A 12,626-nucleotide genomic window follows, 5' to 3' on the forward strand; every position below is an offset into this window, starting at 1 on the left:
ACCACTTAGAGAAGGCTGTAAAGCACTACGAAGCGGTAACTCAATTTTTATTTATTGATTAGCCCTTTGGGCCATATCAAGTGCAGAATTACAAAGACAAATCATTACAAAGGTTTGGTAAAACAAATTAAGTAAGATAGGAATAACTCGCAATTAAAATACAATTAGAATAAAATACGATCTAAAATAAAATCGGGATAAAATACAATAATTTAAAGTACCATTTAAATATAATTAAAATTATATTATAATGTCGTCCCTACATCTACCCAATCAGTGTTAACTGCTATTAAAATTACATTGTTAGATCAAGTGATCATTCTTACAATCTACCGCATTTTGCTGCACCAACTTTGTCCTCCTTCCCATCAACTTTACCACAAATTTAGCAATCCATTTTACCAACTGCAAGTTGGAACCTAACAAACAATATCGCAAAAAGTGCTCTTTAGACTTAGGGGTGCTGGTATAAAAGATCCTGCCCAGTTGATGTTCCCTCAGGTCTGAATATAGGGGGCAATCAAAAATTACGTGGGACGTTGTTTCGACTTCCCCCGTCCCACATAGACAGACCCTTTCCCTTACAGGAATACTCTTATATCTACCCCAGAGCATATTTGTTCCAAGTTGGTCCAACCTCAATTTTGTAAAGAATCTTCTCAGGACGGGAAACAAAGGCACAGCTAAATATTTTTCTATTTTGAAAATTTGTTTATTGGCTGATAACCAGGGGCAAACTTTTACTGCTGTCACCTGTGCAATATCCGATTGGGCACTTATGTCCTTAAATCTCTGTACAATCCAATTTCGGATCTGCCTATAGTCGTACTGCTGCCAATTTAAAGGGATACCAGAGCTAGATACCTGCTTCAGAACTCTTGATAACCAATTATTTTTATTACTTGAGATAATCTGCTCCATTAGCGCTAGTTTTGGTAACCTCCCTTCCTCCATCTCGATTATTCTCAACCAATAATAAACAGTCTTCAACAAGGCCCTAGTGCCAGTCGCATGGACTCCTGTTTCTGCCCTTACTACACTTGCTGGGGTTCCGGGGGACACTGCCAAAATTCTCCTCAGGAACTTATTTTGAGGGGTTTCCAGCCCAGGCAGCTTAACTGACCCCCATATTTCTGCCCCATAGGTAAGTACTGGTTCGATTTTCGCCTGGAAGACCTTTAGCACTGGGATTAATGAAGATGGAGTTTTCTCTAAAATAAGTTTGTTTAATTGAGCTATCCGAGCCATGGCCTTCCGAGCTCCGGCTTTTACCTGCTTATTCCATTTGCCATTTGTCTGATATACTAGCCCTAAATAGGTAAATGACTGAACTTGTTCTATTCTTCTGTCATTTAGAACCCATCTCCTTATATTTTGTTGCCTGCTAAATATCATTACCTTTGATTTCTCTATATTAATTGTCAGGCGATTTTTTATACAATATGCTGCCAACCTCCCAAGTGACCTTCGTAGCCCCACCTGTGAGGCCGACAACAAAATTATATCATCGGCATATAACAAGCAATTGACCTGTCTTGTTCCTATACTAGGCCCATGGAGTGATGTATCTTCCAGACGTTTTGGGAGGTCATTTAAATATAAGTTAAAAAGTGTTGGGGCTAAAGTGCAACCTTGTCTGACGCCCTTTTTTAATGGGATTGCATTTGTTACCGATCCTGACCTATTCACTCGAACTCTTACTTGGGTTTCCGTGTATAACAGTCAAATTAAATATAACAATTTCTTTTCTATTCCCATAGCCTCTAATTTATCCCATAAAATTTTTCTATCAATTGTATCAAAGGCTGCCTTCAAATCTATGAATGCCACATACAGAGGTTTTTTCCAAGACTTAAACTTTGTTATTAGATGGTCCAGCACAAAACAATTATCCATAGTAGATCTTCCGCTCCTGAAACCTGACTGCTCTTCAGCTAAAATGTTATTTCTCATTATCCAATCCTCTAATTTATGAAGCAAGTGCTTAGCATAAATTTTTGCTGAAATATCGATTAGACTAATTAATCGAAAATTATCTGGGTTATCTCTAGAGCCTTTTTTATGTAAGGGGATAATTATTGATGAACGCCAACTAGCAGGAATTTGCCCTGTTCTATTGATAAAAATAAAGAGACCCGCCAGGACGGGCGCCCACCAGGCTATGTTATCTTTAAATAACGAAGCCGGGAGTGCATCCTGTCCTGGAGCTTTGTTTGTCTTCAGGGAGGAGATTAAACTCCTCACCTCCGTGATTGACACTTCTTCCCACTGCGGTAGGGCTTCATATTCCTGTATCAAGCTCGGAGAGGATATAAGCTCATCAGAGCTATCCGCTGCTGCTGGCATGGCCAAATGCTTCTCCCATCTTTCTGCACTAATGTTTGGGTTACTTATTAGTTTTCTATCTCTAATAATTTTTGAGACCTCCAACCAGAATAGTGTGGGTGAGGCCAGCTTTGCTGCCTGTTCTAGACCAGCCCATAAGTTGTTGATATAGGCGGCCTTTTTTCTCTTCAGTAGCTGCTTATATTTCTGCCTTATGGTAATATACTCCTTCTGTAGTTCCATGTTTGGGCTGCTTAAGTATCTCCTAAGTGATTTCCTAAGCTGTTTTTTATTTTCCTTACAGTCATTGTCAAACCATGTTGAGTTACTAGAATCAGACTGGCCCATTGGCTTGGTAGTCATGGAAAAATGCTTCAATTTATGGCATATTTCCGCAAAACAAACTATAGGCTCTTGTTCACCCGTACTGTTTGCGCATATATGTGCTAAGGCTTCCATACATGGTGAAATCATGAATTCAGTCACTGCTTTGCTATCAACCCTCTTCCATGTTAATCTTCTCTCTTGGGCTATTTCTAAGTTGAGGCCTATTTGTTGGATTGTTTGATTCCTTTTCCTTAAATCTGAAGGGATTGCCAGGGACGTCGCAATCGGAAGGTGATCACTTTCTGGCCTTGGTAACGTCAAGACCGAAGTTGCCCCTGCTACTAGGCTGTGAGAGACACAAAAATAATCAATAGAACTACATGCCTTGGGGCCAAAAAAAGTTATGGGGTACCTTCTGAGCTCCAAGTACTGGCCTACAATTTGGAGGTTACAGTTGTATACCATTGCTAGAAATTTCCTCCCATCTTTGTTCTTTTTCCTGTCTTGGGAGACCCATGATTGTTGGTTATGTAAATATCCCTCTGGTATTGTACCGTTTTCAATAAAAGGTTCCAACGAGGGACCCACACGCGCATTAAAGTCTCCTGCCAAAATTAGAGGTGTTTTTGTGAATTTTTTCCGTATATCTAATATTTTTACCTCTAGAGCCTCCCACAAATCTCCCATTGCTGGGTTGACGTACACATTTGCAAATATCATTGACTTCCCTTCATATACCAAATGGATTGCTTGAAAAAATAAAGGGCCATCCTCCAAGCATATCTCGCTTCCCTTCCATCCTAGTTCGGCTTTTACCAAGATGCCCAATCCTCCAGAGGCTCTTCCTTTTTTAGCTACTCTCTTTGCTGGCAGCTGCCAAATATTAATGAGAACCCAGTTGTTGGGGGCAATAGGCTGACTCTGTAAACCACTTAGAGAAGGCTGTAAAGCACTACGAAGCGGTATATAAGTCTAAATGCTATTACTGTTGCTAATATAACGCTTATGCAATATATAAATTCACTGTGGTGCCCAGTTATATTCATCTGCTGATACTCTGTGAATTAACACATTATTGCTAAATATAGATTTTCTTTTTCAAGGTGGCACACTTACTGGAAGCTTTATGATAGAAGTCAAAGGTCACTTCTTCCTCTGGAATCTCCTCTAACTGACGCTTCTCTTCAAGTAAACCCAAAGAAAGGAGGTGAAGGACCTATGTAGAGACAGGTAGCAAATTTAATCCTTCAGAGTAATGGAATATTCTCTAATAGCCAGGTAAGTGTTCTAGCCAATCTTAGCCAGGACCATCTTTTAGGATGGAAATGAACACCAGCCTGCATTTGGATGGTGAGATACACTGCAATTAAACAAGTACCCAAAGCCAGCCTGTCATAATAGGACGTGAAGGGATGTAGACTGGGCCATGGGAATGCAGAAGAAACAAAGTGTTAAGGGGGAGAGAGTTAGAAAAGATTAATCAATCCTGAGAAAGAAGAAAGAAGGAAAGAGAAATTGAAAATTAACTCTTGATTATGTTTGGCATAGGGATGCGGTGGCTCAGTGGCTAAGACGCTGAGCTTGTCGATCGAAAGGTCAGCAGTTCAGTGGTTCAAATCCCTAGTGCCGCGTAACAGAGTGAGCTCCCGTTACTTGTCCCAACTTCTGCCAACCTAGCAGTTCAAAAGCATGTAAAAAATGCAAGTAGAAAAATAGGGACCACCTTTGATGGGAAGGCAACAGCGTTCCATGCGCCTTTGGCATTTAGTCATGCCGGCCACATGACCACGGAGACGTCTTTGGACAGCGCTGGCTCTTCGGCTTTGAAACGGAGATGAGCACTGCCCCCTAGAGTCAGGAACGACTAGCATATATGTGCGAGGGGGACCTTTACCTTTACCTATGTTTGGTATAAGGTGAGGTAGACAGAAGCTCTGACTATCCCTTGATATTAAAGAACATTTCTGGATTCCCTGCAGTGCTGGTATTTGACACCAGAAAGGTAAAATAAGCAAATGAACTGCGAAATATGGAAGTTTTTCAAAATGCTGCTGGATTGCCTAGGTTCATGTAAATGTAAGATGTGTAAGAACACTGATGAAAAAGCACACAATCCCCTAATCCAAGCAATACCATATGAAGAGAAGGTTGGTAAAATTCTCCTGAGTAAATTATTGGCTTTCTGGTGTCTAATACTAAAACACTGCTCAACTATTTGGATGTCTACCATAGTACTAATGGAAACAGAGATAAGAGAAAAGAGCCGTATCTTTCAAGTATACGCATTACAATTGAGTATGCCTCCTTCTACCTGCTGATCAATATACATACAAATTTAAAAGTTTTAATTTTATAATTAAAAAATTGAAGATAGTCATGATCTCTTTCATTAATTATCCCTGATGTACAAATGAATAGGTTAATAGGGGAACTGGGGGAGGGAAAAAGAGGAGATTTTTATAATTCAAAAAATGGAGAGTCATGATCACTTTCATGAATTATCCCTGATATACAAATACGTTATTGTATGTATGCTGATAAAGCCGATATCAAGAATCGTTTTGAAATAAATAAAATGCTAAGGCAAATATAGGTCTCCAAAAGCCCACATGCTTACAGATATATGGAGTTAGGAATCATTTGAAATAGCACATACAAATGAATTTGAAAAATATATACAGGAAATCCCAAAAAGTATTTAAGATAAAGATATTGCTAAAAGATGGTCTCACACAAGCCAGGGCTGACAAACATACCATCTGTATCATAGCTTCTGTCCACATGTGATTTTCCAGCTCTAGTGCTCTTTGCAGGATAGTTCTAAGAATAAGCATCATGATATCACAGTTGAGAACATTCACCACATTTCTGAAAGCAGGACTGAATTCTGGAGGTGTAGGTGGTGGGAGTGCTACAAAAATGCAGACATATATTAGTGCATTACTGCCTACCCATCTTACGATATTATGAATGAAAGAAGTTTAAGCTTTCAGATTTGGCTGAATTGATGAACTAATATATAGCCAGGTATGAAATAGAAATTACTCTTATGAGAAGACAAAATCAATTGTACATACTTTCTCTTATACAGTGTTTTGTGAGACATATGAACATTCCTAGATCTGGGGGCCTTTCAGACAGTCACTCATGCCCTAGTCACATTGCACTTTGACTATTGCTGCGTTGTTATCTGTTTTGCCTGTGTGTGTGTGCGCGCGTGTACACTGGCTGTGTAATAATTTGTCTTGCCATGTCTCTTTTCTATTCTTCATTTGGTTCTTCTTGTAAGCCACTTGAAGCCCTCATCGTATACTAGCTTCAGTACATCTACTTCATTGTCCTTCAGATATTCTTCCAATGCCATTTTATTTTCTTCAACTATCTGGTGCACTTCCAACATTCCATACCCACCTATGCTCCTGGTTAAGTAGAATTTGTCAACATCGCTATGGATGAAGGACCTGATTCACTGTCATTATTTTTCTGATCTTCCTATCCAGGGGTTTTAGTTCTGCTTAAATCCAGTCCATTATTGCAGCTGTGTATCTAATGACTGGAATTGCCCAGGTGTTATTTGCCTTGATGCTATTTCCTCTACTGAGTTTGGACTTTAAGACCCTCTTCACACTCTTCTTTGAGGGAAATAGGTGGTTCAGGAGATAGATAGATAGATTAGATAGATAGATAGATAGATAGATAGATAGATAGATAGATAGATAGATAGATAGATGGGAGGGAGGGAGGGAGGGAGGGAGGGAGGGAGGGAGAGAGAGAGAGAGAGAGAGAGAGAGAGAGAGAGAGAGAGAGAGAGAGAGAGAGAGAGAGATGATAGAGATAAAGAATCATCCAGATTTTATTGCATCTTGACTCTCATCAATCTTAGCTCTGCCAGGAGAACTGATTGGAGTTGTAGTCTAATCATATCTGTAAGGCCATTCCTTCTTTAGAGTAATTTATAGATATTTCTGGAAACTACCCTGTTTCCCCAAAAATAAGACATCTCCTTATAATAAGCCCAATCGGGCTTTTGAGTGCATGTGCTAAAATAAGCCTCCCCCTGAAAATAAACCCTCCCTGAAAATATTTAAATGCAGAGGTGGAAATCAGGTAAGATGGCAAGAGGAGCCCTATCTTGCTCCACGCGCCCCAAAATAATAAGACCTCCCCAAAAATAAGGCCAAGCACTTATTTTGGGGTTCAAAAAGTATAAGACAAGGTCTTATTTTTGGGGGAAACATGGTAATAGGCTATAATTTTAGCCAGAACTCATCCGCTCTTACAATATATTAATCTTTGTTTATATTTTGCATACATCTAAATAAATCCTTGCACAGTAAAACTATAGGACCAAAACAATGGCTTGGAATGCAGCATAATTAACAGAGGAATTATTTGAGGGACTATTCTCCTCGATTATGTCTACCTGTCCAGCGGAAAAGGCATGTTCTGAGTCCTAAATGTTACAGAACAACATTTGTCAGGGCTCAAAAAGATCACCTTCTCTGTTATGGTGTCTGCCCTTTCGAACATCATCCTGTCAGAGATTACATTGGCTCCAATCCTGCTGGCTTTTCGTAAGGCCTTAAAGATGTGGTTCTGCCACTAGGCTTGGGAATCCAGATATATGGTAGAGCCTGTGTAGTGGCCATGAAAGTTGTTCCTGTTGGTTTTTGTATTGGAGTTACTAATTGTGTTTGATAGCTTTTTTATGATTTGTGTGTACATGTGTATTCAATATAAACTATATTAATAGTTTTTTAAATTGTTGCTTTGTTTTTAGCCCAAAGTCATGTATTTGAGATGGGCAGCTACACAGATGGAATAAATAAATAAATACTTAAGGCTATTAATCATGTTGGTGACAGTGCTCATAATTCCTATCTAATGGGAATGTAAACACTCCAATTTCAGCCTAATAGCTATACTTCAACATCTAATGAACTCACAAACCCTCCATGATCACTCCAAACTCAGCCAGAAATGGAGAAATCATAAGAGCTATACTACAAAGTCATAAGGTTTATTGCTACAAAAGTAAACAAAGGATGAGATATAAAATTTTAAGCCTCCCAGTTTCTGGCTAATAGCAAATAATTCAGAATCAAGTGGTTTAATTAATTCCACATCATCACTAGAATGATAATTGCCAATTTCATACACAGTAAATAGCTACATCAACTATCCCTCCATTTTATTTCATAATACTACTGTGTTTACCTTCATCTTTATTTTCTTGTACTCTTCTTTTCTTTTCCATATGTTCAGCCTGTAAAATGAATCACTTAATTTGCTTTCTATATATCGACATGTAAATGATGTGAATCTACTAAAAGCACTTATGAACAATTAAGTCCAAAAAAGGGACTAGATCAGGGGTGTCAAACTCAAAGCCTGCAGGCCAAGTCCAGTCCGCAATGTGGTCAGATCTGGCCTGCACGGTCATCCTGGAAACTCTAAGGGGCTGGCCCATGTTGCTTTGGCCTGGCCCATGCTATTCGGATGGGCGCGTGTGCGCACAGGTGGCGGGCACATGCGTACACAGCCCCAGCCCATGCCATCCCGGCAGGCATACATGTGCACAGAAGGCAGAAGGCTCATGCGTGCCTGCCGGGATGGTGTGGGCCAGGCCTGTGAGCACAGGAGGCGTTGGGCCAGTGTCCCGTCAGCCCAGCCCAGCCCATCTTAGTGTGGATGCCACCAGGTTGCAGATAAGCGCAGTGCCTGCATCTCCGGCATTACAGGTGTGTGTGTGTGTGTATGAGAGAGAGAGAGAGAGCGTATGGGGGGGAGCTGTCCGGCAGCAGGGGCTCAAATCAACACCCCTAGACTAAAGAAGCAACTTATAACAAGAAAAATAATACAAATTGCCGCCTTCCTATTTTTACAAATTTAACATTTTCCTTGGAAGCCATGGAGTTTGTTGTTTATGCATCTAAGCTGGGGATAAAAGGCAAAAATTAGGACCAATGCAATTAAATTGTTGAATTTCAGTAATAAGGTCAAGGCTTGTGGCACTATAAAAAAATCAAGGACAGGTGTCACATGCGGGCCACCTATGTTGCCCACCACTGATGAGCTAAAGAAATCTTAAAACCGAAATTGTAGACAGTATATTGTTTTTGCTATTCACTTTGACTATTTAGGAAAAAATCTGAAAAATCCCTGGAAAATTCCTTTTATATAATATTATATTCTAATATATTTAAAACTGTCCTTGTATTATCTTTAAGTTGCCTCATTGGAAGAAAGCCATTCTGATCGGCGTGGATAATTCAATTCAATATTTTTTTCATCCTTCCTGCCATAATGGTCATAAAGATCTTGTAGTCAGTATTCAAAAGAGAAATTGGTCTATAGTTTTGAATTCTATGGCTATTATTGTGAACCACAGAGGTCATTTTGGATATGGTAATATAGAAAAACTGTAACTAAGCAAAGAAATAAAATATGATTTTCAGTGATAAAACATATCTTTTATTTCACAATGATTTTAATAAGCATTCTTCCTTCTTTGCCTCTTGCTTAACAAACCTACTCAAGTTGTAGAAGAAATCCATGTCAATGTCCTAACTTCATATTTCCATGAAATGCTTTCTTACCTTATTGTGCTGAGTCTTGGTATAATGGTAAAAAAATACATTGTACTCCTTGAGGCATTCTTCCTTCAATTCATAAACTCCATGGCTTGACACACCAGGTTTTCTTTAGTTAAATAAAAAAGTTTATTTTCAATCAAATTGCCATTATTTAACAATGACTTATAATTTTAAAAAGTATTCATTTAAAAGGAGTACTTACTTGAACAAGGCCACTTTGTGAATCACCTTCTCCAAACCAGTCTCATTGTTTTCCTGTTAAGACATGCACCACGCAAAATGTTAGCAAAATGGGGGGATGAAAATAGTAAATTTAAAACAAATCAAGAGAGCGGCACATCCAAATTACAACCATTTGTGTTGAGAAGCAAACTAGATTCTCATCAGGCTTACATATTGTATTGGCTGATGAATCATGCGATTATGTTTTCTGATACTTCTCTCTCTTCACAATAATCCCCTTCTAGTTCCTATCAAGGAAATAATACACATGAAATAGGCTGAGAGGGAATCCTGAAATGCAGAGGGTTTTTTTTTTTTTTTGGTATATGGATAATTATCAGTTAACAATGGCAATTGGGACCAGAATTGCTACTGCTAAGTAAAGTGGTTGTAAATAGCAATAGCGTTTAGACTTATATACCGCTTCACAGTGTTTTACAACCCTCTCTAAGTGGTTTACAGAGTCAGCATATTGCCCCCAACAGTCTGGATCCTCATTTTACCAACCTCAGAAGGATGGAAGGCTGAATCAACCTTGAGCCGGTCAGGATCGAACCCTTGGCAGTCAGCAGAATTAGCCTGCACTATTGCATTCTAACCACTGTCTCACCGCGTCTCCACTGCACCACCATGGTAAAGCACAACATCATGTTCCCACGCTGTTTAGAATTGGCAATCCCAACACTCCCAGTTGCTGTTTTAAAGCAAATCACCGAGGGTTGTTGATGTCAGAGGTAGCAAATGGTGACCACGTCATTGTAGGATTCTGCAACGCTGTCACTGCAAACTGCAAGGTTGTCAACTCTACCTAAGGTTGTTTCTGCAGAGATATATGTATCTAGCCTATAGACGGAATATATTTCTGATTATCTTTGATGATTAAACGGTGGCTTGGCAATTTCAAGAGTGCAGCATTTGTTGATTGGGCTATAGCCATTTCACCTCTGAAACATGCTGGGATAAAGAGAATCAAGAGATTCTACTGGATTCAGAACAGAACACAGAGGACCTTGCCTTCCTCATGCTGGATGCTAGATTCTGATTTTCTTCTGAATGGGGATTGGGAATGGATTTGGATGTGGAATATGAGTGTGGTGTTTTGCAACTAGAGATAGTCCTCATTATGCGGTCACATTTGAAACCAGCAATTGTTAAGTGAGCAGTGAAACACTTCAATTTTACAACTGTATTTCAGTTTCCTTTGCTGTACAGACCTGCTAAAGTCTGTACCCTAACCCTAACCCCTAAAGTTATTTTTTCATCACCATAACCGCTAATGGACACTAAACAAGGCAGACACTAAACAAGAACCACTTGTACTAAGATCAGAATAATATTATGGTAAGAATATATAAGAAAGGAAACAAATCATTCACTCTAAGGAAAAAGGATATTGTATTTGAAGAAATAATTATATGTTTCCTGCTTTTTGATGAAAAAGTCTTCTTTGGATATTATTCCATATAGGTCAGTGTTTCTCAACCTTGGAAGCTTGAAGATGGGTGGACTTCAACTCCCAGAATTCCCCAGCCAGCAGCGCTGGCTGGGGGATTCTGGGAGTTGAAGTCCACCCATCTTCAAGCTTCCAAGGTTGAGAAACACTGATATAGGTGGTCCCCATTTAGCAACACAATTGGGATGGGCAATACTGTCACTATATGCCTTGGTCACTAAATGGAAAATCATGTGGCTTTGGCAGACTTACATCACATCCCATTTGGTCTTTAAGTGAGTCACTGTGATCATTAAATGAGTTGTCATGTGACTATAACTTTACTCCCACGTTCTTTATTAAATGAGGACTGCCTATACCAGTGTTTCTCAACCATGGTAGCTTGAAGATGGGTGGCTGGGGGATTCTGGGAGTTGAAGTCCACCCATCTTCAAGTTTCCAAGGTTGAGAAACACTGGCCTATACTGCTGTGGCCCGCCAGTGGCCTGCGCGGATTGTTGCTGATCCCGACAACGAGGAGGCTGGTGTGCTGCTGCACCGGCAGCCTGGGCAGCCGGCGCTCGAGTCGGACAGTGAGGAGGCTGAAGAAGATGTGGTGCCAAAGGCAAGGATTCAGTCAGGGCCTTCAGAACTTCCAGAGGCTCCTTTAAGTACAGAGGATGAAGAAGAGGAGCCGCTTGTCAATGCACAGGCATGCAGAGCTGCCAAAAGGCAGGAATGGTTCCTCAGGAGGAGTAAGGCTTGGGGCTAATTGGCCAGTCCCTTAGCCTATTTAAAAAAGAAAGCAGCTTGCAACAAGCTGCAGGAAACAACTTTAGTTCGCTAATCATCGCATTGGGATTTCTCTGCAACCTGGTTTCTGGGCTTTCTGCCAACTCCAGTAAGACTCTGACTATCTGTGGAATTTTGGCAGGCTGTTAAGAATGCTTATTAACAGCCGGCATTTGCTAAAACTGCGTTATTTGAGTAAACTAAGTTTTGTTCAGAGTTTTTGTGTGCTGTGTTCTTTCGGATCCGTAGCTGGGGCAGAACATATACCTATAAGTGAGAATGATTCCATTGAGAGAAAATAACCTACATCTAGGTTCATGCTAATTCATGTATCTGGCAGGATGCTACAAACGCAGCAACAATTCAAGGATACCACAGAGCAAAAATAAAGTGATAAACTCCCTTGATTCTAAAATAAAATCAAACTTCTTTTGAAATTTTCACAAATAAATCATAGCCAGTCATAACCAAGTCTACTTTTCTTCATGCGGCCTCCATGTTGCAAAATTACATGTAAAAACATCAGTGGTACACACATGTAGCCGTGAAACTCTGCGTGAATATGATCCCAATTGGTGTCCCTTCTTTGAAAAGAGCTAATTTATTATTACTGTTGCTCTTTATCATTTTGATTTCTATTATTGCTTTTATAATGTCAATGTATTATAGCCCCACCAAAGCCTTTTGAACTGGACAGGCTATAAAATCTGTAAAATGAAGATGCGCATGTAAAATGTGCACAGAGTACAGACATACAGCTGGGACTGACTGTAATAATCACTAAAAAACAAAAGATTTGAGCTGGCATCTTTAAACAACTGTCAAAAGAAAAGTAAATGATAGGCCTTAATGACCTAATTGGGACTGGATTGCAAAGCATTGACAGCCGCTGTCTTTGTCCAGGGAGCTGCCACCTGTACCACTGCCCTGCC

The 12,626-nt window shown here is 39.8% G+C and overlaps 1 protein-coding gene across 1 annotated transcript in view; it reads right to left on the reverse strand.

Annotated features, from left to right (window-relative positions):
* UBR1 (ubiquitin protein ligase E3 component n-recognin 1) overlaps window positions 1-12,626 on the reverse strand; it is a 73,065-nt gene that overhangs the window by 26,308 nt on the left and 34,131 nt on the right. The window contains exons 22-26 of the mRNA XM_034417743.3: window positions 9,451-9,503; window positions 9,252-9,354; window positions 7,870-7,918; window positions 5,409-5,563; window positions 3,769-3,868 (exon numbers count right to left, since the gene is read on the reverse strand). Coding sequence (XP_034273634.2) covers window positions 3,769-3,868; window positions 5,409-5,563; window positions 7,870-7,918; window positions 9,252-9,354; window positions 9,451-9,503 — 460 coding nt within the window. The remainder of the gene's footprint in view (window positions 1-3,768; window positions 3,869-5,408; window positions 5,564-7,869; window positions 7,919-9,251; window positions 9,355-9,450; window positions 9,504-12,626) is intronic.

This window comes from Pantherophis guttatus, chromosome 1 (assembly GCF_059756535.1).
Source record: "Pantherophis guttatus breed Tessera chromosome 1, ASM5975653v1, whole genome shotgun sequence".
Taxonomy (NCBI): domain Eukaryota; kingdom Metazoa; phylum Chordata; class Lepidosauria; order Squamata; family Colubridae; genus Pantherophis; species Pantherophis guttatus.